This window comes from Haliotis cracherodii, unplaced genomic scaffold (genome assembly GCF_022045235.1).
Source record: "Haliotis cracherodii isolate W230 unplaced genomic scaffold, xgHalCrac1.p SCAF_4, whole genome shotgun sequence".
Classification (NCBI taxonomy): domain Eukaryota; kingdom Metazoa; phylum Mollusca; class Gastropoda; order Lepetellida; family Haliotidae; genus Haliotis; species Haliotis cracherodii.
This window is the reverse complement of record NW_027266297.1, coordinates 23847994-23875564: the sequence shown is the minus strand read 5'-3', so window position 1 is coordinate 23875564 and position 27571 is coordinate 23847994. Positions and strand designations below refer to the sequence as shown.

Below are 27571 nucleotides of genomic sequence, written 5' to 3'. Positions count from 1 at the left end.
CTGGATGAACATGGAGTTATAATCTGGATGTGTATAGAGGGCCCTGTATAGGGTGAGTGAACATTCACAGATACTGCACTGTACTGCCTGGATGAACATGGAGTTATAATCTGGATGTGTATAGAGGGCCCTGTATAGGGTGAGCGAATGTTCACAGATACTGCACTGTACTGCCTGGATGAACATGGTGTTATAGTCTGGATGTGTATAGAGGGCCCTGTATAGGGTGAGGGAACATTCACAAATACTGCACTGTACTGCCTGGATGAACATGGTGTTATAGTCTGGATGTGTATAGATGACCCTGTATAGGGTGAGGGAACATTCACAAATACTGCACTGTACTGCCTGGATGAACATGGTGTTATAGTCTGGATGTGTATAGATGACCCTGTATAGGGTGAGGGAACATTCACAAATACTGCACTGTACTGCCTGGATGAACATGGAGTTATAATCTGGATGTGTATAGATGACCCTGTATAGGGTGAGGGAACATTCACAAATACTGCACTGTACTGCCTGGATGAACATGGTGTTATAGTCTGGATGTGTATAGAGGGCCCTGTATAGAGTGAGCGAACATTCACAGATACTGCACTGTACTGCCTGGATGAACATGGTGTTATAGTCTGGATGTGTATAGAGGGCCCTGTATAGGGTGAGGGAACATTCACAAATACTGCACTGTACTGCCTGGATGAACATGGTGTTATAGTCTGGATGTGTATAGATGACCCTGTATAGGGTGAGGGAACATTCACAAATACTGCACTGTACTGCCTGGATGAACATGGAGTTATAATCTGGATGTGTATAGAGGGCCCTGTATAGGGTGAGTGAACATTCACAGATACTGCACTGTACTGCCTGGATGAACATGGAGTTATAATCTGGATGTGTATAGAGGGCCCTGTATAGGGTGAGCGAATGTTCACAGATACTGCACTGTACTGCCTGGATGAACATGGTGTTATAGTCTGGATGTGTATAGAGGGCCCTGTATAGGGTGAGCGAACATTCACAGATACTGCACTGTACTGCCTGGATGAACATGGTGTTATAGTCTGGATGTGTATAGAGGACCCTGTATAGAGTGAGCGAATGTTCACAGATACTGCACTGTACTGCCTGGATGAATATGGAGTTATAATCTGGATGTGTATAGAGGGCCCTGTATAGGGTGAGCGAACATTCACAGATACTGCACTGTACTGCCTGGATGAACATGGTGTTATAGTCTGGATGTGTATAGAGGGCCCTGTATATAGCGAGTGAACATTCACAGATACTGCACGGTACTGCCTGGATGAACATGGTGTTATAGTCTGGATGTGTATAGAGGACCCTGTATAGAGTGAGCGAATGTTCACAGATACTGATTGTGTCAAGTGAGCTGTAGTTCAGTTTCATTACTCACACTAAATATTATTTAACAAATGTTATATTTGGGATAACACTTTCTGAGTTAAGTCCAGATTCTCTTGTTACATTTGACCACCTTCTAAATGGCATTGTGTGTTCATAGCTTTCGGCCATGGGAGCCAATTTACAGATGTCCGAGGAGTACAGAGTATGTGATCTAGACTACCAGTTGTTGCACTTTCATTTTGTGGAAGCCTCAGTGGCTGAGTGGGTTAGATCGCTGACTTTGTGTGCTGACTTTGATTGGGTGCCTCACTCTGGCAGTGTGGGTTTGAATCCTGGACGGGACTCAACTCAAAAAAGTAAGAGATTCTGTACTTTGCTCAGAAAGTATTATCCCAAATATAACATTTCATGCATAGACAAATTGAACAGGTCAAGATAAGACATGTTCAAGCATCAGTTAGTTGACGGTGAAGTCGCTACAGGAGTATATGTACCTGGACCATGTGTCTCATTTAATCGGTAACTGAACTCGTCATTAAAAGTCATTATGGAAGAAGAAATATGTTTGAAAAAATATGGGATATAGTTATGTATAGTAGAAAATGAAATAAATGTCAGAATAAATGTTTTTCTGTTTAATTATAATTTCATAGTTATATGTCAATAACTTTCAAAATACATTATGAACTAAATGTCAATCTAAATGTTTAATACATATATGAACAAATGTTGTCATGTTCACTGTTTTTAGTGTATCGTGCATGGCTAAATTTATTGATGAAACAATGCAATGTGCAAATGAATGTAAAGGTCAATAAAAATAATGAATAAACAAATGTAGTAACTGAACATGGTTTCATCAGAGTACATAACAGTATGTCATCTGGAATGGACAATACCCTGCATGCCCATTGTTTTGAGATTATCCCAGCTTCCCGGTTTCTTAACTAGAGAATAGGTGCCCGGAAAGTGAGGGGACCTTGTAATTTGTACCCTCTGTAAAGCTGGCCTACAAAGACCATTACAGAGTTTACCAGTTCAGACAGCCAACTTGCCTTGTGTTAAACAACAAGACTGGCGGCCATGACCAGGACTTCACTGACCCGTTCCCAACAAAACCCAACAAAACAACAATAATCTTGTTTCTTTGAGTGTGATGGAAGGGAGTAAAACTAATGAAAAAACCTATTTGATCATAAACAGAGTGAGTGAATATGGTTTTACGCCGCTCTTAGCAATATTCCAGCAATATCACAGCGAGGGACACCAGAAATGGGCTTCACACATTGTACCCATGTCGGGAATAGAACCCAGGTCTTCAGCGTGATGAGCAAACACTTTACCACGAGGCTACCCGACCGCCCCGATCATAAACAGAATGCCAATGAAAGGTCAGTAGTAATGACTATGTCACCATGCTATTAATCCATGATTAAAATTACCTGCACTGTCTGAAAATGAAATCTAGAAAGAAATGCTAAGATTCTCATATCATAATATGTTGACAAAATGTTCCCAATAAACCATATTCTGTGGGTAGAATTCAAGCCTTGATTCCAAACATACGCCACAACCAGTACTACATCAAGTATCTGTCAGTCAGTCAGTGATTCACATAGAAATAAACACGAGCTTCATGCACAAACAAATAAAGTAGTCTATCAAAAGGCACAGTTGGCTAGAGAGCAGAGCAAACATTCAAAGCAAAAATGCTAACTATTGTAGAAAAGATCAAAGAGCAAGTCAACATGTAACATTCTTATAGATATAGCTCCATATTTAATTTACATCAAAACTAAAAGAAATAAATATTTTTTTGGTTTCAAAACATAGGTATTTCTTCTACTTTTAAACTTAGGTGTGAATACTTAACATAAACAAAATAAAATGTTCAAGCAAACTCCCACACCCTCTGTATCTTCAACTACATGCTGACAAGCTGAAAGAGCTAGGTGCAAACAACAAATGTGTGAAAAAATTAATTGTGACAACAGCTAATTTGACCCGTTGCTAAGGAGTAAATGTAGACATGTTTATTGCCTAAACCTTCCAAACATGAATGAGAGTAATGTGTTCTGCATTTGAAAGGAAGCAAGAAACGTTTTACCACCGCAGTGTACAATAAGAAAACAATACACAACTTACAAGTAATATTGGGTCCTGATGGAATGGCTAAAACAAACATTCTTCCTCTTAATAAGGTAAACATGAAACGTTTGAATGTTGACTTAACCTGCTGAATCATGGCATATAGATTCAAGTCTCTCAGTTATACTGATGTGTGAAGGTGAAACAAAACAAACAAACATATACATCAAACGTCAAGCATATAAACACATCACTTGATCTGTACAGCTACTTCAAGTATGCATGCCACACCATTTTCATTACTTGTTTCTTAGATATGAGAACTAAAAGTGTGTGTTTTTTAGGAGAGAGTTTGTAAACATTTTTGGTTGTGGAGAATTTACAATTTTAATTTTTGTAGATGTAAATATCTCATATAGTGATCCAACAACAAGGATCAGTGAAAGTTGTTCCCTACGTAATTGCTGAAATGTGAGAGTTTTTATCACCATCATTTTATGACTTTCTTGGAGAAGGTACCGGTAGACTGAAATTATCTATCTAAATATATTCTGGGAAATTAATAAGAATAAGGAAGATTGAAAAAAAACCACTTAAAAAAAACCCTGCAATTTTTATTTTTCACAAGTGTTATTGAGAACATAGTATTCAGTTCAGTAGTTTTGTTGCCACTTATCAGAGATGAGGACCTGGTAAAAGACATTCTTTACTATCTGGCCCAGAAATATCAACAAAGTAAAAGAGAACAAAGTAGTCATAATGGACATGGTACATCTCAAAGAAGCTTGCATGTTCGTTTTGTCTCATCGAGTGTGAACTGTATTACATGTGAATACTTTAAGTATACTTTGAGGGTTCTGAATACTCACAGTAAATTCCCCAGGAGTTGCCTTGGAAGGAGGCTCCAGGCTCCACATTCTTGTTACATGGCCCAACTCCGCTGATAACCTTTGTATCGGCGATGTCAATCACTTCCCCATTGATGGTGAACTTCCGCAGACAACCACGAAGACTGTGTGGTACCTGATGAAGAAGGAATAACATTTGAGTATCAGTGATATTGATGCAGAAATAATACTTGTGTCAGCCCATACTGATCCAGAAAGAAAGAATACTTGTGTCAAATCCATATTGATGCAGAAATAATACTTGTGTCAAGTCTATACTGATGCAGAAATAATACTTGTGTCAGTCCATACTGATCCAGAAAGAAAGAATACTTGTGTCAAATCCATATTGATGCAGAAATAATACAGAAATTATAGTAATGCAGAAAGAATACTTGTGTCAAGTCCATATTGATGCAGAAAGAATACTTGTGTCAAGTCCATATTGATGCAGGAAGAATACTTGTGTCAAGTCCATATTGATGCAGAAAGAATACTTGTGTCAAGTCCATATCGATGCAGAAAGAATACTTGTCTCAAATCCATATTGGTGCAGAAATAATACTTGTGTCAACCCATATTGATGCAAAAAGAATACTTGTGTCAAGTCCATATTGATGCAGAAAGAATACTTGTGTCAAGTCCATATTGATGCAGAAAGAATACTTGTGTCAAGTCCATATTGATGCAGAAAGAAATAATACTTGTGTCAAGTCCATATTGATGCAGAAATAATACTTGTGTCAGCCCATACTGATCCAGAAAGAATACTTGTGTCAAGTCCATAGTGATGCAGAAATAATACTTGTGTCAAGTCCATAGTGATGCAGAAAGAATACTTGTGTCAAGTCCATATTGATGCAGAAATAATACTTGTGTCAGCCCATACTGATCCAGAAAGAATATTTGTGTCAAGTCCATATCGATGCAGATAGAATACTTGTGTCAAATCCATATTGGTGCAGAAATAATACTTGTGTTAAGTCCATATTGATGCAGAAAGAATACTTGTGTGAAGTCCATATTGATGCAGAAATAATACTTGTGTCAAGTCCATATTGATGCAGAAATAATACTTGTGTCAGCCCATACTGATCCAGAAAGAAAATTTGTGTCAAGTCCATATCGATGCAGAAAGAATACTTGTGTCAAGTCCATATTGATGCAGAAGAAATACTTGTGTCAAGTCCAACCTGATATAGAAAGAATACTTGTGTCAAGTCCATATTGATGCAGTAAGAATACTTGTGTCAAGTCCATAGTGATGCAGAAAGAATACTTGTGTCAAGTCCATATTGATGCAGAAAGAATACTTGTGTCAAGCCCATACTGATGCAGAAAGAATACTTGTGTCAAGTCCATATTGATGCAGAAAGAATACTTGTGTCAAGCCCATACTGATGCAGAAAGAACATGTGTTTATAGTGATCAAGCTTATAGTGAGGCAGGAAAAATCACCTAGTTCATACCAATGTTAAATGATAGTAGACCACACACAGGTAGGAAGTAATGGATAAGTAGTGAGTACACACTGACATGTAACACTCTGTGACTTACAAGGTTCTCCACAGAGCTGGGGTACGTGTCGGGCAGCCCCCCAACATACATGGGTGCAGCAATGTCCAGTCTCCGGGCAATAGACTCCTTGATGCGATTCTCGTTCTCCACCTTCAGGTGGATGTTTCGGCTGCCTTTGTGAACAACCACCTGCAATTACATGAAACAGTACCATGAGGCTATGTAGCTCAATTTTAGTGAGTGAGTGAGTATGGTTTTTCGTTGCTTTTTCGCAATATTCCAGGCGGGGGACACCAGTAATGGGCATCACGCATTGTACCCATGTCGGGAATCGAACCCGGGTCTTCGGCGTGACGAGCGAATGCTTTAACCACTCGGCTACTCGACCGCCCCTCCAATAATTTTAACACTATATTGTCTGTCTGTTACAATTTTATCATGTCTACCAATCTGGTAGTTAATGCTAACATCAATGACACAGAGACAATGTCCCACTTTCCCACTGATTACAATAGGGCTGGGATGGGTAACTTGGGTACTCGGGTCGGGTGGGTACTGACTAGGACCCGGGTACCCACAGAACTACCCGGACCCATGGTTGGTCATGTGATATACTGTTTAATGGTAAAAATGATCTTGAACTATATCGTCACACCACAAGTCACTAATGTTGGCATTTCTTTCTGACTATGCACCCAGGCGTTTATATGTTTGAAACAAGATAAAACTTCAGTCAACTTCAGTGCATGCATGACCAGATCGTTTTACACATGTATCTAAATACATTTTGTCCAGGGCTACAGTCAAACTATTCCCAATCGGACATTTTGTACCTATCTCTTGAGACCTACAGCAGGTACCTGTAGTATTCCAGCAATATCACGCCAGGGGACACCAGAAATGGGCTTCACACATTGTACCCATGTCGGGAATCGAACCCTGGTCTTCAGCGTGACGAGTGAACGCTTTAACCACTAGGCTACCGGACTGCCCCGCAGGTACCTGGGTGGGTCGGGTACTAGGTTGGTAGTAAATTTGGACTCATACCAGCCCTAGATTACAATGCCTCGACTTGATATGGGCAGCACACAATCCAGCATAGTACCTCTTAGAACAAGGTCAGAGGGTTCTGAACAAATAATTACTGATACATCAAAGCAGTAATTTCAATATGGCTGTCTGCATGGCTGTGTGCTTACTGAATGCCACTTTCCATCCCCGAGGCGTCGGCCAGATCGGATGCTGTGCTGGTCTGCCTTGTGGCGGTAGGACAAGACTATTTCTCCATTCTGAAGCTGCACCACCAGGTAGTCGGTATTGCCTTGGTTGGTCAGCAAGAAAAGCAGCCCATCAGCGTAATATGAACGGAAGCTAAACGATATGTTGAATCTGAAAGTAAGGAATGAAACATTTTACAAATTGCAGAATTCTGTGAATAGGAAAGAAAGATTCTTTGCAATATTTCTTGCTTTTTGTCAGAATAGAATCATATTGACAAAGTGGAAAAGACATATATAACAAGTAATTTTGTGGTTCTACAGTGAAAGAAGTCTCCTAATGTTATCATCCTGAGAGGAAAACCAACAACCTTGACACCAAAGAGTAATCTGTGTCTTACACTGGCTGTATCGGTGGATCCATTTTTACACATCTTATTGGAAGCATAGCTCAGTGAAACTGCACTGGAGTGAGTGTGGTCTTAGGTAGCAGCCAGCAGTTGTATAGGCCTGTTGGGGTCACAGTTAGAAAACTTAAACCAATATTATGGTGGTCAAAACAAAGACCAATTGCAAAAGAATTATCAACATTCATGTATACATGTAAATATTTTTCTGATGGATAAAAACTAGCAGTGCTAAAAGTTTTATGTTGTTAAACAAAATATATTGAAAACATTTGCAGTTATACTTAAATGACTTTATAATTTGATAAAATTTGAATCTTCAAAGGCCAACACATTGTTGCTATGGTGGGCTGTTATTACTGATGCAAGCATTGCCTCTGATGCAGTACTATATTGATACTGGGCAATGGGGTAGCCTAGTGGTCAAAGTGTTTGCTTGTCATGTTGAAGGACCGGGTTCTATTCCCCACATGTGTAATAAGTGTCAAGCCTAAAAGTCATGTAAAAGCATACTCACTAACTATATTTTTTGATCCAACATGATTCAGAGGAAGAAAAGATCAAGTTGCAAAGATTGAAAGAGTGAATTTTCACAACTTACAATTTTGAAACCATATGTTAAAAAAGTACACCAACAATTAACTGTCTGGATTCAAACCCAGCAACCACACAACCTGCTGAGCTAGCTTGACACCAGATACTGAGGCAATAATGAAATGCTTTATGTAAAAAATGATAATCTCACTAACAACAGATACTTACGTCTTGACTACTTCTTTCCTCTTGAACTTGATTTCGGCAAAACTGTTTTCACTGTTTCCAAACACAAAAGCGCCTTCCTCAAAGGATTGTGGTGCCTCTCGGCCACAGGATTCTGGTGGTTCTGCCGTTGATGCTGTAGCTGAGTTTTCTGTTGTTGTTGTTGGGGTTGTTGTTGTGGTAGTGGTAGAGGTAGTGGTAGTGGTAGCGGTGGTAGTAGTAGTACTTTCTGTTTTACTCCCAGACTGCGGAGAAGGTGGAGGGGGTCCGAGTACACGCGAGGCTGTGGTTTCAGGGAAGCTGGGTGTATTCAAGACATTCAAGCCATTCAGGCTGTTGTTGTTGTTGTTGTTGTGGTTGTTTGCAAAGCTGAACAAGTTGTTCAGATCATATGGACATCGTCCAATATCAGCTCTCTTGTATTCAACTGGAAGATTTAGGTTAAGCAGCCTGCGAAACAAAACATATACATGTAAATCCTTCATGAACTTTGTACACACAATGCAGAGCTCCAGATAAGCTGCGTATCTGCGTAAAATACCCATAAAAAATGCAAAAATATGCAGTAAAATAGTTTCCAAGCGTATCAAATATGCAACGGACATTACATATTCGCTACAAAAATAAAACTTGTCCGTATCATCAAAATATTGTGGAGGAACCCTGCGTTTTCGATTAGCAAACCAGCAACTTATTTTGAAATTATAAACGGACATTCTGTCAACCTTGCCAAACTCCACGATGACAGTTACATCATGATCATTTGCCATCACACTTTCTTGTGGAAGTATCGTGGTATTTTTGAGTCCTATAAAACTCTCGAACCCACACGACACCAGTTTGCAGGGACTAGATGAATAGTGTTTTTAAATATTTAACTTAAATACCCACATGTGTAAAAACTAGTGGGTAACAGAAATTTGAATACCCAGAGAGAATTACTGATACCCAATGATTATAAAATGCATGGGTAAAATACCCACAACACCAAAAGCTTATCTGGAGCTCTGCAATGTATGATAAATCCCATATTGATTACAGGTATTTCTTGTATCCTTATTTTATATGAAATGTATTACACCTGTAACACTAGGGAGTGTAGGCGAAATGTTGACACGAGGCTCATGATACGGATGTTTATATTTTCATTTCTTTGTTAACCACAACTTAAGTGATGTCTCCGCATCTGTTATCCAAGTGGGGAATGAATATGACAGATTGCTTGGAGATGTTGTCACACAAATAGTATCATAAAGAGTTCAAGTACACATAAAGTTGGTTTCCTTAGCACTTAATCCAGTTTAAAATTTGGGCAGTATGTAAATATTTTCCTTTCTAATAATACACAATGATGGACTATCTGTCCCTTAAATAACACAATTAATTCACCCAGTACAGCGACATATGACGTCTTTTCCAGATGGATAATCAATAATTTCTTGATATGTTATTATCTCTTATTGACAGATTAGTAGACCACTTCAAATATTACAAGTCATCCTAAATACACGACTGGCCACAGGATGATGTGATATAACATTTAGTCTTCAACCACTTACTTTCCATTAACGATAATATCGCTGATGCAGCCGTCCAGGGACTCCCTGGAGGCGACCATGTTGCTGGCATCGAACCCCCCAGGGAGCCCTCCCAGGAACATCCGACCCTTGTCAGGGTCAATCGGGATGGTGTTTATCCCGATAGGAAGGCTCCCCTCAGCAACTCTCTTGTCATCAACTATCATCGTCAGTCTAAGAAAACAAACGATCAAACATTTTAAACGAAGTTTGAAACTTGTATGTGCAAGAGTGTGGTTCATAAGACAGTATTTGCATGAAACATGTCTCTATCTAATCAAATAAACAGCAAGTGATTCCATGGTATTTGGCCAGTTATTCAAGTAATTATTTTTGCATTTATGTTCCCATAAACCAAAAAAACCCTGCGCCACACCTTGCAGATTACTGTTTCCTGATTGGCTCATGAAAGAGTGGGCGGGGCTTGGATTGCATAATTGTGCTGACTTTGCATTGTTGACTGTTGTTGACTAGTGAGTTGAAAGAGTGCAGTTCTATTATGTAAACACAAATTGTTTGAATAACTGAGTTGACTCACGTTCTGCCAGACTTGACAACAGCAATATTGTGCAACTTTTCATCATTGTATGTGTCAGCTGACTGAAGAACAACAGGTCGCCCGCCAGCGGCAAACCTGCCCTCAATTTGGCCATTGTAGAGAGAGAGAGAGTAGAAATTCTGAAACAAAGCATACTTCTGTAACATCCCCTACCTCAACACTGACATGTTGGAGATACTTCCAGTTGTTGCTGCACCTCGTACTACTGGCTGTGATGCCTTATGTTCTTTCTGACACGTAGCCAACCAAGTGGAGTATACATAATCACCTTAGAGACATCATACCGGACCCATGGGGATTCTGGGTAAGAATACAGGTCCCCAGCTATCTATGTGCAGCAGCCATTAAATTTACGTTTCCCGTAATGGTATTCGAGCCACGGACCTTCTGATCAGAGGTCGGACGCCTTGTCCACATGACCAAAGAGGTTAACCCCGTCAGCAAGCTGACAAGGTAAGGATGTCATCTGTGGGATGACTCCACACCCTGCTACATATGCTTGTCATAAGAGGTGACCAAAAGGATCAGGTGGTCAGGCTTGGTGACTTCGTTGATTGTATGTTATGGTATCCCAATTGCATGAATCTTGAGACTGAATCCATTTACAGACCGAATAATAGAGCTGGAAAATTGTGGCTGCGTCATTTAAAGATAAACATATTTAGACAGCTGTAGAGGATGGAGAAAAAACGTGTCCGCCATCTATTTAAATATTAAACAAAATCTATTAATAGTGTACATCTGATCTGCTGGTGTGCTAGACCCTATCTTGAATACATCATCAAGACTCAAGGTGTCTATGTAGCTTACATCATTATGATCCATTGCTAGAAGCAACATGGCATCTCTCTGTTTTGTTATGAAGGACACTGAGACATCTGCTTCATTAGGCATGCTTTCTGCCTTAAACATCGCAAAGCCATCTTCACCATGGAAACCAGATTTACGAATACCCTGAAAATTAAACAAAAAATATTTGCAGACGTCATTGCATTATCTTCATACATCTGCCAAATAAATATTACAAGAAATGTTTTATGAAATATATATACATGTATATGAATTGGGTTCGCAGGCACTGACTTTATAAATAAATAAATAAATAAATAAATAAATAAATAAATAAATAAATAAATAAATAAATAAATAAATAAAACAAAAAACAACAACAACAAACAAACAAACAAATAAATAAATTTGGCCATGAGGTGAAGCTGTTTGTGTCATTTAAGGAAAATATATTAATGATTTATCAATCAGTCAGTTGATGTGAGTTTTACTGATGCACTGACAGTGCTGGAGCAGCCCGCCGACATCCCCACGGAGTTGCCAGTGAAGAGGTTCTGCATGGTGGTGCTGAACCCACCGAGCCCGACGTCACGCATGCAGCCAAAAAAGTTGTTGGTCTCGAAGGTGGTGCTGTGGTGAAAAGAGGGACTGGGTGAGTTTTATGTTGCAGTATGCAATATGAAAGTTTTATGGATTTGTGAGGAGGTTTGAGCTTAGGCTAGACACATCAGTGGTCGAGAGTATGATCAACATAGAACAAGATTCAGCTCTTAGATCCTAACATGTCCTAGGATGAATCTAAAGAAGCGACAAGTTTCAGCTCATGAATCCCAACAGGTGATGTGATTCAGTTTATGAATCCTAACAAGTCCTTGGATTCAGCTCATGAATCCAAACAGAAGAAGAGATTCTGATGAAGCCTAACAGTTTTTGAATTGCAGCAAGTGACATGATTTAGCAAATTCAGATGACAGCCACTTAGAGCAACGTAGCCGCGATGTGGTGTACAATGGAGCTACAAATAACATAACTCACATTTTCTGATACTTGGAAAGGTCAAGACTTGCTGGAATGCCACCAAAATAGAATGGATAGCCTTTAAGGTCAAGGCCGTTGTTGCCTCGTTTGGCCTCAATGAAGACTTGTTCGTCATCCACCTTTAACAATGCTGGAAGAAAACATGGACATGTTACAGTTTGATTTTTGAATGAAATAAAACCCAAACCAGTCAATGTTGTTCTCAACTCAACATAAGACACCAACTACATTGCGTATGTGGATCCAGAAAGCATACCTTTCAGAAACATATGGATTTTGAAGCATTTTGTTCATCGGGTCTATGTATCTATAAATGTGTTATAACATCACACACTCGCGGTGATATGTCTTCATAAAACATGAATAATACTTGAAATTGTAATTTCATATTTTTTATTTTTTTTAAACACACCTAGTAGTCCTTAGCATATTTTATTGCAAGCATCTACAACATTATTGTCATTGCCAGCGGCAACAACATTGTTGTCATTACAACATCAACATTAATGTCATTGCCAGCGGCAACAACATTGTTGTCATTACAACATCAACATTATTGTTATTGCCAGCATCTACAACATTATTGTCATTGCCAGCAGCAGCAACATTATTATCATTGCCAGCGGCAAAAACATTATTGTCATTGCCAGCGGTAACAACATTATTGTCATTGCCAGCGGCAACAACATTATTGTCATTACAACATCAACATTGTTTTTTCATTGCCAGCATCTACAACATTATTGTCATTACAACATCAACATTATTGTTTTTTCATTGCCAGCATCTACAACATTATTATCATTGCCAGCGGCAACAACATTATTGTCATTACCACATCAACATTATTGTCATTGCCAGCAGTATCAACATTATTGTTATTGCAGCATCAACAACATCATTGGCATTGCAGCTTCAATGACATTATTGCAATTGCCAGCAGCAAAAACATTATTGTCATTGCCAGCATCAACAACATTATTGTCATTGCCAGTGGCAACAACATTATTGTCATTACAACATCAACATTATTGTCATTGCAGCACCAACAACATTATTGTTATTGCCAGCAGCAACAACATCATTGTCACTGGCAGCATCAACAACATTATTGTAATTGCCAGCATCAACAATATTATTGTCATTGCAGCACCAACAACATTATTGTTATTGCCAGCACCAACAACATTATTGTCATTGCAGCATCAACAACATTACTGTCATTGCAGCATCAACAACATTATTGTCATTGCAGCATCAACAACATTACAGTCATTGCAGCATCAACAACATTAGATTTTGTTACCATCCTCTACCTTGTAGCTTATTGCGTTCTATTCCCACTTTAGTCCACTTGTTATTGTTGTACTTATTCTTGGTCACGCCTTTGCCCAGGCTCATGCCCCCATTGTAGAACTGGAACATCACCTTGCCGTCACGCAGCTCAATGGACATGAAGTCACCCTGTCAAAACATACCTCATATTAGGAAAGGGAAACTACACACTGAATAACACTGCACTCAGCAATATTTCAGCTATGTCATGGCAGAGTGTAAATAATCCATTCTGGACCAGATAAACCAATGGTTGATATATTTAGCAACAGAGGAAGTAAAAGTAAACACACTAAGACTGTGTCATCATATACTGAGATACATCCGTCCCGAGAAGGCCTCATCTAAAAGTGCGTAAATAAATCTAAAAACTATGTTAATAACGTTATACAGTGTCTAGAGGTGTAAAGTCAGTCTCACACACCACCACCGGAAGGTCTTTCTCTTTCAATAGGATCAAAGACTTACTGACAACAGATATTCATGTGACCTCCGCTAGTTTTTCAGCTAAAAACCTTCAGAAAAGCAGTATTTGAAACCACAAAGGCAAGCTTTATCAAGAATGGGGCACAGATACCCAACCAAAGTCAACTTTACAGCGCATATTTGTCTTGAAATGTCAAATGTCCCTTACCATATCCGGGTTTCCTGAGAAGTGCAGCATGGCATTTTCCCAGTAGGTTTTAAAGGAAAATGCCACATTGATTCTGTCACTGCGGTAGGAATCACGGTCCTTCTCCACGTATCCTGTGCCATCAAAGTGGTACTCATTGGTACTGATAGGCCGGGTAGGTCTGGGAATTAGAAAACATGGCTATATCTGAAATAAATGGCTTGAAAAAGGAAACACAATATTTTGTGTCTTTAAATGCTTTCACTTTACACACCTTAACTTCTGCAATCCTGGTTTTCACTTTATGCTATAAACTCACACAAAACACATTACCTAAGGACTATTCTACTCTACACAGTGTATATTCACGACATACACTGATATATGTTATTTAAAACCTGGCAGGGTTAACCTACTCTACACAGGGTATATTCACACCATACACTGATATGTATTTTACGCCATGGCTGGGTTAACCTACTCTACACAGTGTATATTCACACAATACACTGATATATGTATTATACACCCTGGCAGGTTAACTTACACTTCATTGCAAGGGCGGCATGACGCTGACGTGTTCTTGAAGTTGTACATGCCCACAGCTTTCCTGTCAACTTTCATATCTCCGATACATCCAGTCATATTCCTTCGGCTTATGCCCGGAGGTGTCTGTAAAAATATGTTCATTGTCTGAATTATGACATTCTCATTACTGTAGTATGTAATTTGAATTTTACATATAAATTTTCATCGAAAAATAAAATTGTTTTCTTTCTATCATATATGTTATACAGCTGGTTTTGTTTGTCCAGTTAGTGACATCATGAACATCGAACTATGCAAATGAGTACGGTGACATGCATCAACAAAGTCTGCGAGCTTCACCACTCGATCTCATTAGCCGCCTCTCACAACGAAACATGGGTTGCTGAAGGCCAATTCCAACCCCGATCTTGATGGAGCTATACAGCTGGTCAGGCTTTAGACTTACACCATAGATTCACAAGGTGATACATATTTGTGATGACTTTGGCAGCTACAACAAACACTCGGCTTTCCAGGGAAAGGTTGTATTCTCTCATTACATGTCAATACACTCATTCAAGTGTAGTCGGCAGCCATGTGGTCTGCTAGCGCTCAATACACACTTCCGGCGCTGTTACACGTGCGCACTCATTAATATAGAGACATCGTATGGATAAAGCGAGTGACTGGTTATATGATACTAAAACGCTACAATATTCTTTTGTCTTGTCAGTAAAATTATTCTCAAATTAAACTTTCAAAATTAAGAACAGGTTGATAAATAAAATAATTACAATAAATAGGTCTGGTATACTGTAATGAAATTGTCCATTAGTAAACACAATGGATATAGTTTCTGTTCTTATTGAGGGTACTTACATCAAATTTGGCATCAACTCCCCCGAAGAAAACGTCTGACTCGAGATCCAGTTTGAGAACGGAGTGTCCCACGGGGGAAGTCCCACTGGCCTCCTTGGCGGTGGTCTCCGAGTCCTTCACATGATACACCTTCAGCAGCCCAATACGCCCGATCCTAGCAGCACCACAGAGTACCATTAATACACACAGGATACAACATATGTCATAGTTGGGATTAACCTTTCTTAGTAAAGTACAAATTTTAGTACATTAGTCATACCCGTGATTTGAACCCACAATCACAGAGTGAGGCACCTAATTTCCAGCAGAAAAGACAGAGATCTAACCAACTCAGCCACCACAGCTTCCACAAAATGGAAGTCTGACAACTTTCTAGAGTCTAGATCACATACTTTGTTTACACCTCTGATAATTGTAAATTGGTACAGTTCCCATGGCAAAAAACTATGAATAGACAAAGACTTTTAGAAAATGGTCAAATGTAACATGTTATAATTAGGATAACACTTTCTTAGTAAATTATTTGGGGTGGAGTCTCATGTTTATCTCATCAAGACCTGATTAATTTGATATTTCATGAGTGGTGCAGATTTTATCACGTCACGATATGAGATATACATTTTATATTTGACAAGAAAAGACAAATGGTCTATCTGTTAGTACTTTCTTACTTAAGAAACCTATTGTGGTATTGAGACAGACTGAAAGTAGCTCAGCATTAAGTGTTATTCACTTGAGTTGAATACTGCATTTCTTTTTTCAAATATATACTGTATTTCAACACTAATCATGATAAACATTCTATGTATCTAGGTTGGCCTTGAGATCAAAGGTGCCCCCATCATTTATTACAGAAGTGTTAACATTGTACATTGTTTGAGGACACCCCTCCCCATCCCAAACACAAACAAACAATCAAACAAACAATCAAACAAACACTTGCAGTGTAAACAAATAACTGTTTGGGGGGCTATAGCTCTCAATATCTAACTTTAAGCTAACTATCATCAAATAGACAACAAATGCTGCCGTGACATATTTTATTTAATAATTAAATTTCTTTCTGTGAGCGGTTCAATCTCAATAACATCAGATCTTAGTTTTCGCTACCGCTAAACAAAGATGTGAGGACATCCCATTACAGGTCACGTCAGAACGACCTTTCGCGAATTTTGACTGACCAATGAAATGACTGACAAGAAATCGACATTAACCAATCACTAGGCAGCTCTCTCGAGCTTTACGACACTAGTTTCAAACTGGCGACTACGCTTTGAAACATATTTTGACGTATTCTCGATTAAAAAAATTAAAACTGATAAGAAGAACATTCTGGAATGGCTTATAGATGGCCTAGATTGTATGGATATAATCATAAAACCTGTAACTGTTGTTCGGAATACCCCGTGTTAAATATTTCGTGGTTGCATAATTAGAAAACACATTCCGACAGTCACTTTCATGATCTGGTAAGCGACGCTCGGATTGGTTTGATGAAAGGTTGTTGTGACGTGACCCTTAATGGGATGTCCTCAGATCTTTGTTTAGCGATAACGAGAAAAAAGATCTGATTTTAATGAGATTGAACCTGCCTCAAAGAGAACAAAGATCTGATTTTAATGAGATTGAGGCAGGTTTATTGCCTCTTTGGTGAAACCCAAGAGCCATGGGAAGGTACCGACAAACCAAGGATCATAATCAGGATGATTCTAACATTCCACCTGACATTCAGCCGATCCTGCATGATAAAGATAAGCAACTCTGTTGTGGCTAAGATCACTGGGGCAACTATGTCCCCTTATTGTTTTCAGCTGAACGTTTATGCAAGCACAAACAACAGATATAGTCTGACCATTGATTGGTTCATTGCAGGCAAAGAATATGAGCTGGATGTTTAATGGTTACAGAAAACAGAAAACTAAAACTGAAGAATGTTTTACTGAGATGTTTTTACCTTTGTGCAATTACTCTGTACCACTTGTCTCCCTCGGGTGTGTCAGCCGGGGTCAGCTTGACCTCCACGTCATGGGTCACTGATCCTTGACCTCCACCATTGTCCCATGTGAACCGGATCCTGTTGTTGATTAGCTCCAATGCCAGGAACTCCTGGAATACATGGAGACATGACAAGGGGTAGTCTGTTATACAGACCCTGATACATCCAGTACAGCCCATGCAAGTCTATAATGTTTGACAAGTCTAGATTACTGCAGTATCAATAGCATGAAGAGAATCACTGGGCTCCTTTTTATTATATTTTTAGGATAATTTAACTTTTTTTTTCTGTAAAATATGTTCATTTCAGAGACTAGAGTGAGTGAGTATGGATTTATGCCACTTTTAGCAATATTCCAGCAATATCACAGCGGGAGACACCAGAAATGGGCTTCACACATTGTACCCAATGTCGGGAATCGAACCCGGGTCTTCAGCGTGACGAGCGAAGACTTTAACCATTAGGGTGCCCTTCCACTCCTCAGAGACTAGCTATTTGTCTAGACAAGGGGGTCGGCTAGCGGTGAAAGTGTGATACTCTTTCAAAGTTGAGTATCAATCTGGAAATATCTTACTTCAGATGATTTCAATAGTGTCCGTGCCTACCTGTTGTGACTTCTGTATCAGGACAAGAAGCATGCTGTCCTGAGTCTTGTTCAGCTTGAAGCCGAAGCTGATATCATTGGTGGCACCAGGCTGACTGATGGAACGGTACGATCGAACACAGCGCCCATCTCCCTTCATAGAAAGCTTCATCTGCAGGGCAATCAGATCACATTCATCAGTTGTGGTCCACAGGTTTGCATCGACACATCCAACATGGCATAAACATTATGCAAGCTTCCCCCTATCTGCGCAATGGGTACCCAACAATAGACTTTGAACCTGACTTAATAGGTCATTCATAGTACTTTCCAGATTCGACAAGTTTCATTGATAGACAGTAAATAATTCTTGAGTTAGGAGCAAACCTTTTACAGACTATGACCTTGAGGATGACCTTAGACATGACATGACATATCATTGTGTCAACAAAATTTCCAAGTGGTATAAAAGATGTACATGTCATATCACAGACAAGTATAGCACTGCATGAGTTCAGAAACTTAATGCTGAATCAGCAATCAAATTCCTATTCATTTTTAAAGCATCCCTGTTATATCGGGCTCTTCAAAGAGTGAGTGAGTAGAATTTTTAGGCCATATCACAACAGGGACACCATAAATGTACCCACACACTGTCCCATGTACTCATACTCCTCAGGAAGCTGAGAATGAAAATCAAGACTGCAGACTGATGATACATTATAAATGGAATAATTATTATTACTATTAATGTGTGGAATCAAATCCCGGCAGTCACTTTGACGAGCCAATGCTTACACACCAGGCTACCAAAAAGCCCTTATCAAACTTGAGCTCTCCCCTCTCCTACAAGACATCACAGATGTATCCACTCACGTTGTTGGCGAGCTCCCTGGCCAGCCTGATCCGCTCCTGAAGCAGCAGGATGTTGCGGGAGACGTTGTTCTGCAGCATCTGGGACTGTATCGCTTGCTGCTGCACATTACCCATGATGCCCAGTATCTTGTTCTTGTTCTCCCGAGCCTTTTCCACTGAAACAAATCAAGGTCATCACACTAGGGACTAGAGTGAGTGAGTGAGTTGGGTTTAACGCTGCTTTCAACAGTATTCCAGTCATATCACAGCGTGTCAGCTTAATGTGGGAGGAAAGCCAGAAGTGATGCAGGTCTCAGAAGTTTACCACTTCGCTGAAACCCACAAGTACGGGTATGGTGCTGACAAACCTAGAAACATAATTTGGACGAACCGGGATTCGAACCCACAATCATAGGTTTCTGGCATACCCATGGGACACAACTCTGCACGACTGGGCCAACCGTGCCCCACTAGGGACTAGATACATTTCATATACTCTGGAGATGGGGCATGTGGTTTGAAGCTATTTTGTACAGTATCACAAGACAATTTCAGAGGTTGTAGATGTTCACAACTTTGGTGAAACCAACAAGCACAGGTTCTGGTATGCATGGAACTGATAAACCAAGGATGGTAATCTTGGATTCAAAGTCATAAGTGATTGAGCTGTTTTATGGCACATTTTGAAATACTCCAGCAATGACATGGCTGAGGATGCCTGAAATATGCTTCACTCATTGTTCCGTGATGATCACACTCATGACCTGTGGATCCTGTCACGTAAAGTGAAAGGATGAACTCCAGGAAGTGAGTGAGTGAATGAGTGATTTTGGTTTTAAGCCGCTTTTAGCAATATTCCAGCAATATATGAATATGGTTTGATGCCACTTTGAACAATAAATTTCAGTTATATCACTGTGTGTCTACATGCTGTGGGAGTAAAGCCTGAGTAAGTGAGTGAGGTTTTACGCCGCTTTTAGCAATATCACGGCGGTGGACACCAGAAAATGGGCTTCACACATTGTACCCATGTCAGGAATCCAACCCAGGTCTTCAGAGTGATGAGTGAATGCTTTAACCACTAGGCTACCTGATCGCCCCGAGTAAAACCTGAAGTGATGCAGGTTTTAGATGTTTACCACTTTGGTGAAACCCACGAGCATGGGTATGGTGCTGAGGAACCTGGAGACATTATCAGTGAATTTGGAGCCACAGACCACTGGGCCACCTGTGCCCACAGAAAACTATGATGTAGTCTGCAGTATCCATCTACATCATCACAATCTGGCATGGTCAGGTCGGGGACATCTTCCCGAGGCAAGAGAGTTAACTGACTATAAAAGTCCAGTTTCCACCCTTGCCGAACTAGGCTGGTATTATGGAGTTACATTTTGGCTGGACTAACGAGTCTATGCATAGTCCAATCAAAATCGCGCACTGAAATCGAAATCCGGTTCGTGAAGTGTCATGCAGATTTCGGTCGACTGCAGGATTTGCAAAACATGTGTACCACCAACTAGTTGTCAACACATATTTTCTATTTCTTTTCATGTTTTTAATCAAGGTGCTCACGTGATTTGATGCACTTCGCGATGTAAGACTTGTTTGATCAGAATATAGATCTTGATTATCGATCAGAACGTCTTGACTGGGCGCCACCGTTTTGTTTGAAGCAAATGCAAGTGATGCGAGAGGTTGAATCCGATTGGTCAATAGGAGAGGCATAGAAAGGACATTACTCGTAATAGCCACTGGAGGCGCTACGATTGAGCCCAGGAATTCCAGCCTAGTTCGGCAAGGGTGGAAACTGGACTTTTAAAGTCAGTTAACTCTCTTGCCTCGGGAAGATGGGTCGGGGATGGACAAACCATGACTTGTGCAGGTTTACAAGAAGAGGATTCCTTGCCACTTACGTTGATTTGAAGCTTGCTGAATGAGGAACTGGGTGTTCTGATTCTGGAGATCCTCCATCTTGGGACGAAGTTTCCTCATCTTGTCCAAGAGTTTGTCCACCTTCCGGTTGGTACGACCGGCCTTGCGTTTTGCATCATCCACAGTCTGGGTCAGCCTGCCCAGCTGGTCACGAAAACCTACAGTGAGGCAATCAACTTACAAAATGTGACTTTTTGAATTTGTTTCAAATGCCATTGGTCATAATACTGCAAATCATGAAAATAATGAGTCACCAAATTTATGTCAGTGTTGACCCCTGGCCTAATATGCACCTGAATTAATGTGAGCAGCCCTACATTCGAACAAACTACTCAGAAAACAATAACAACTGTAGCCATGCAGTTCAGTTGGACTTATCAGTTTGATTGAATAATAATGTTTGCTTACTTCACAAACTTTACTTCTCCAATTTTTCAAGTGATGTAACTTCCATAAAATCAAAAGCAGGAAATTCCAAATTCAAATGAGATAGGTCAGGTCACCAAAAAAGATTGTACAGGTTCTACTTGCTGACAATTTCTGCAAATTGCACTGGAGTATATAGATTTGTTGTAGGAAGTGGTTGGACAATGGCTCTGTACCTGAGGGCAGCCTGGCCATGTCTCTCTTCAACATGTCCAGCATTCTCTGAGTGTCCTCGTGGACCTTCTGTACCCCATCCACATCCTTCTGGAGGAAGATCAGGTCAGCATCAAGGACGTCAACACCATCCTTCTTCTCATCAGCCTGCTTCTTCAGAGCACGACTGCGGTTAATGGACTTTTCAACATCATAGCGAATCCTGTCCACGTTTGCCTGAAGAAGACATATATATGGTGGAGAATTATGTGTTAAAGTACTGTCGGTAATGCTAGAAAAATGCTAAAAAAAAAGGGCAAAAGTGAGCGTGGCTCACGAATACCCCCGACCCCCATGTGTGTCAGTAGTTTCAAATTAAAAAGCTAGGATTGGATTAGGGTTTGAAAAATTCATAAAAAAATGGAAAATTAATAAAAACAATTTGTTTCTTTTGACTGCATCCCTCCATATGACACAGATTATAAGTACTAAGTTTGAGATGAATCCACTGAATAGTTTAAGAGAAATCGTGCGGACAAAGATTTCGGACGGACTGATGGACAGACGGACAGACAGAACCTTGGTATAACTATAACTATATTATAAAAAATTAGAAAATTTCTCAGACTGTTGCTATTGAAATATCTAGTAACTACCGATAACCTACATGTGGTTTGAAGCATTTAATTCAAAAGGAGTCCTATCGACAATTTTACAGGAGAAAAATTCAAACGAAAACAGTAAGTTTAGATCTATTTTAAGTCCAATGATGGCAGTCTAAAACAGACTATAGAAAAATATGCATGTGTCTCCGTTATAATGATAATAATGTAGTTTTCATCAACATAAAATCCACACAAAAAATCATTTGGAGAAAGTCCCAGATGGGCATCTTCTAAAATAACAAAATTATGCTGCAGTCGTTTTGTCAACACTGTTCCCATGATGCATGTTACATTACACTTGCATTGCCAACACCATTAACAATTACGTACAAAGTACCACTATGGTACTGACAAACCTAGAATGATAAACTGGATGAACCGGTATTTGAACTCATAATCATTAGAAGAGATTTCATATATTATGACTGTGGAAAGGGTGTTGTGACTTTTATTTATTAACACCTACCAGTCTGACGGCATCCGTTGCTTTGCTCAAGGCATCTCTGGCTGCCTCCTCTGCAGTCTCAATGGCCTTCACAATGTTCTCGTACACCTTCGCCGCCCTCAAGGCATCCTCCGCACTCACTCGTGTCTTGTTAAACAATCTAAACATAAAAATAGATTTATGCATAAAAATATTCATACATAATTTTTTTACATTTTGTCAGAATTTTGACAAGTATTCTACAAATAAATAAACAACAATATAATCAGTGAATTTACTCAATTATTACTTTCAGTCTGGTTGTGAGACTTTCTGACCAGTAATATTATATATACTGTATTCGACGTAATAAGCGCCCATGGCACTCTCAAAATTAGAAATAGGGGGATCTTATTCGAATATAATTTTGGTGAGAAAAAACAAACAGGGAAAGACCATAAATTTCATGGTTTATGCTGACAGCCTGAAATGATACAAAAGATAAGTCTGTGCATATTATACATGACAGATATATTTTCCAGAATTTAATTGCCTATAATTAAGGGTGCATATATCACACAAATAAGTGTATATTGATCAATCAGAAGGGGTGCTAATTGGGATTGTTCACTAGCCAATATATAAAAAAACAACACCTGGTACAATCTAAACAGATCTTTTATATTTTTCACTGGTGGTTGAGTAACCAAGTGGTGAAACTCATCATCCTGAAGACCTGTTTCGATTCCCACATGGACACAATGTGTCAACCCCAATCCTGGTGTCTCCCTCTGTGATAGTACTGGAACATTGCCGAAAGTGGTGTAAAACCCAACTCACCTACTCACTTACATGTTGCACTCCCTATCCATATCAGTTAGGGACTGGCCATCTATTATTGGGGTGTGGGGTGTGGGGTGTGAGGTGTGGGGTGTGGGGTGTGGGTGTTGAGATTAAGGGGTGTCATGAAAAAGTGAATAGACATCAAAACTATATGACAACTATATGTGAAAAAAAGCTCTTTTTTTAAATAAAAAAATTATATCTTAGAAAATTATTTTGGAACTGGTGATTAATTATGTGGGTGGGGATATCATGAAAAAGTGTTAGAGGGAGAGGGAAAAAAAGGTTACAGAAATTGTGAGAGTGTAAGCAAAATATGATACAGCCCCAAGGCCAACCGCCAGCCCCACCACCAACCCCCCCCCCCCCCCCCCCCCCCACACACACACACCCAACCAGACCCCTTCCTATAACAAATCACCAGTCACATAAGGAAATGTCCAGAAGGATTAGAAGTAACACCAAATAAGCCACTTGGTGTGTCCCTCTCACTACACCGTGTCTCACCTGTCTAGTTCCGCAGCATATCTGGCCAGTCTCCGGGCATGCTCCCAGGCCTGGTCCACCATCCTCGTCACTCGGGGCACCGTCCGCTTCAGGTTCCCCACGATCTCTGTCAGACGGTCAGTTACAGCATCCAGAGTAGAGTGGCGATTTTGCAGAGTCTGAGTAGACAAGGTATAATTTCAGGTTAAGGATTTGTTTGTTTGTTGTTTAGATGCAGCACTCAGCAATATCCCAGCTGATGGCGGCTGTAAACAATCAAGTTTGAGCAACAAGCATGACATATGATGTAACTCAACCAAGTCACAGAGTCTGACCACCTGATCAATTAAAAAATGGATAAATGAATAATACAAAATTACATTTAGGTTTTTCTTTTTTTCGCAACTCGTCACACATGCAAAATTATTTTGTGATTACTCAGAGCATGAAAAACATCATAAAAAAGGTATGATGCTCACTTTGGCCTAAATATTTTGCCAAAATTGTTTAGTTGATGAGTTGTATTGAAATTCCTTGCATAGAAAATATAGAGTTATGTCCCATGCCATCAGCGCCAGACGTAATCAACATGTATGATGTCACCTTTCAAAAAACACATAATTATTCCCTCCTCTGATTTCTGACTGACAAGAAAAGCTGTGATCCAACAAATAAAAAAATAATGGCCCAATACTGCAAAAATTCCAGTGCTCTTCTAATCAATTTGATATAATTAGTTCTATAGTTAAAGGAAGGTAAATATTGTTTCACTAAGCCAGAAAAATTATTCTGTCCTACTGTAACTAGTTCAGACAGATTCTCCGGTATAGAAAACATAGCAACGAGTGAGCATACCCAGATATTTTCTTTAAGTCGATCCAGTAAGTCTCGGGCTTCGTCGATGTAGTAGTTACCATCTGCCACCAAGTTGCTGGTATCAGAACCCAGGTCTTCAATTTCATCATACTTTTCCTAAGGATCACAATCAGAACAAACCTGGAATTCAAACTCATGTCCAGCCAGCAGCCAGGCCTGCACGGGGCACCTCTGCCCCAAATATGGCCACTTAAGACATTGATAACATAACTGTTTGACTTAGAATTACTATTAATGTAGACAAAAAAAAATCAATTCAAATCAATTCTAGCAGGAATCTTATAATGATGGGAAAGCGGACGACAGCTCCTTCTCCTTGCTCACATTTTCACTTCTTCTTGTGAACATTCTCACTTCTTGGAAACACACACTGTCAGACACTCACATATACTGTTTTCTTAATAAACATACAGTATCATTTGTACAGCCCTTGTATTGTGATACATCATAGGTACATTACACCACTAATTGATCAAAGAGAACAAAAGACAAGAAATTTAGATGTGGATAAATTCTTTAAACACTTCAATGTTTCCTTCATGCTGCAACACATTTTCGGACTAAGAGAACAAAAGACAAGAAATTTAGATGTAGATAAATTCTTTAAACACTTCAATGTTTCCTTCATGCTGCAACACATTTTCGGACTAAGAGAACAAAAGACAAGAAATTTAGATGTGGATAAATTCTTTAAACACTTCAATGTTTCCTTCATGCTGCAACACATTTTCGGACTAAGCTGGCTACAATAGACAAAATGAAAGGATGACACAAAGGTAGGTGAAACACACTCCACCCATGAAGGCCTCACCAGAATGTCCGCCAGCTTGGCACCAAGTCTAAGAGTCTCCTCCTGCAGGACCCTTCTGGCAACATCGCTAGCCTTCTGGGATTGATTCTTTAGGTCCTCCAGAGCATCTGTCAGAACCTTCAGGTTCTTCTCTGTGTCTGTTGCATTGAAGTTCTTCCTCTTTAACCTGAGCACTCTTCTCAGTAACTTCTCTGCAAGCCTTGAAGAAGATTGTTACATGTGTTGTGATTATCAACTTCGCTCAAGGTCACTTGGATCAAATCATTCTGGACGTTCATCACTCTACTACCAAGAGATCTAGAAAGTAGATGCTGACATCTAGAAAATAGTTTGTCTCCAAGAGATCTAGAAAGTAGTTTGTCCCCAAAAGATCTAGAAAGTAGTTTGTCTCTAAGACATCTAGAAAGTAGTTTGTCCCCATGATATATCTAGAAAGTAGTTTGTCTCTAAGACATCTAGAAAGTAGTTTGTCCCCACGATATATCTAGAAAGTAGTTTGTCTCCAAGAGATCTAGAAAGTAGTTTGTCCCCAAAAGATCTAGAAGGGTGTTTGTCTCTAAGACATCTAGAAAGTAGTTTGTCCCCATGATATATCTAGAAAGTAGTTTGTCTCTAAGACATCTAGAAAGTAGTTTGTCCCCACGATATATCTAGAAAGTAGTTTGTCTCCAAGAGATCTAGAAAGTAGTTTGTCCCCAAAAGATCTAGAAGGTTGTTTTTCTCTAAGACATCTAGAAAGTAGTTTGTCCCCATGATATATCTAGAAAGTAGTTTGTTCCCCAAAGATCTAGAAAGTAGTTGGTCCCCAAAAGATCTAGAAAGTAGTTGGTCCCCAAGACATCCAGAAAGTTGTTTGTCCCTCAAAGATCTAGAAAGTAGTTTGTCCCCAAGAGACCGTCTAACCTCATCAGAATGGTAACCTCCAATGCCAGTCTTACAATAAAATGAGTCCACCCTATACATTTCTGAACTAACCACAAAAACAAATCTCCTCGAACAAGTTCCCTTGATAATCGAACTCAATACTAATGTCCCACTTAAATGCTGAGACATACTCACAAATGGGACGTTACAATGAGTTATGACTATATGTCACACCATGCTATCTTTCTACTGGTATCGCCAAATAATGTTCTTGTCAACTTACTTCCTTTCATCATACGAGTCATCATCTCTTCTGCTGAAATCTCGCCCCAAGATCTCATTCAGAATACGCTGTGCCTCAGCAAATGCTGCAGTGATATTGACGCCTGACTGAGTGTTGAACAATCTCTCTACCAATGTCTCCAGGTCATTAATGTCACCTGAAATAAACAAAGACTCCAGGTGAATGAATATTTAAGGACAGGTGAATCTGATAGACAGGTGCACAATATGTCTACACTTCAGGCGAATATGACCAACAGGTGCATATTATGCATATATTACAGGTTTGTTTCAGTTAAAATGGTTACATGAACTACAAAAATGTATACCATAATTAATAAACCTAATTCCACCCAGACAAAGCACCTGTTTTGATGATGCTGAAGTATTGGTGGAATGCCTCCACTAATTATGTATATTATGGTAATACATAGATGCCAACCCGAAAGTGAGGCAGTTAGGAATATCTGTGATAATTGGCGTATAAACTTATACATTTTCATGTTTTGTTTGTTTGTTTAACGATGCATGCAGCAATATTTCAGCTATATGACAGCAGTCTGTAAAAAATCGAGTCTGGACAAGACAATCCAGTGATTTAAGTCATGAGCATCAATCCACGCAATGGGGATACAATGACATGCATCAACCAAGTCAGCAAGCGTGACCACCTGATTTTGTTAGTTGTCAAACTACTCAAAGCCTGTAAACTTTAACTTCCTATCGCAAGCTAAAACAAACGATTATTACTTGATTTTTATTGATTGCATATATGACACTGGCTGTAGCGAGGTCACTATCTAGCAGAAT

General features: G+C 39.5%; 1 protein-coding gene across 1 annotated transcript in view; it reads right to left on the bottom strand.

Annotated features, from left to right (window-relative positions):
• Positions 1 to 27571, bottom strand: part of LOC139479756 (laminin subunit alpha-2-like) — a 156554-nt gene that overhangs the window by 5927 nt on the left and 123056 nt on the right. The window contains exons 36-58 of the mRNA XM_071262614.1: positions 26763 to 26919; positions 25616 to 25814; positions 24784 to 24900; positions 23950 to 24107; positions 22642 to 22780; positions 21534 to 21747; positions 20913 to 21089; positions 19021 to 19175; positions 18167 to 18316; positions 17520 to 17671; positions 15566 to 15719; positions 14706 to 14830; positions 14180 to 14339; positions 13527 to 13674; positions 12208 to 12340; positions 11676 to 11802; positions 11194 to 11337; positions 10363 to 10502; positions 9807 to 9998; positions 8251 to 8697; positions 7064 to 7253; positions 5904 to 6053; positions 4329 to 4482 (exon numbers count right to left, since the gene is read on the bottom strand). Of these exons, the coding sequence (XP_071118715.1) occupies positions 4329 to 4482; positions 5904 to 6053; positions 7064 to 7253; positions 8251 to 8697; positions 9807 to 9998; positions 10363 to 10502; positions 11194 to 11337; positions 11676 to 11802; positions 12208 to 12340; positions 13527 to 13674; positions 14180 to 14339; positions 14706 to 14830; positions 15566 to 15719; positions 17520 to 17671; positions 18167 to 18316; positions 19021 to 19175; positions 20913 to 21089; positions 21534 to 21747; positions 22642 to 22780; positions 23950 to 24107; positions 24784 to 24900; positions 25616 to 25814; positions 26763 to 26919 (3882 nt within the window). The remainder of the gene's footprint in view (positions 1 to 4328; positions 4483 to 5903; positions 6054 to 7063; positions 7254 to 8250; positions 8698 to 9806; positions 9999 to 10362; positions 10503 to 11193; positions 11338 to 11675; positions 11803 to 12207; positions 12341 to 13526; positions 13675 to 14179; positions 14340 to 14705; positions 14831 to 15565; positions 15720 to 17519; positions 17672 to 18166; positions 18317 to 19020; positions 19176 to 20912; positions 21090 to 21533; positions 21748 to 22641; positions 22781 to 23949; positions 24108 to 24783; positions 24901 to 25615; positions 25815 to 26762; positions 26920 to 27571) is intronic.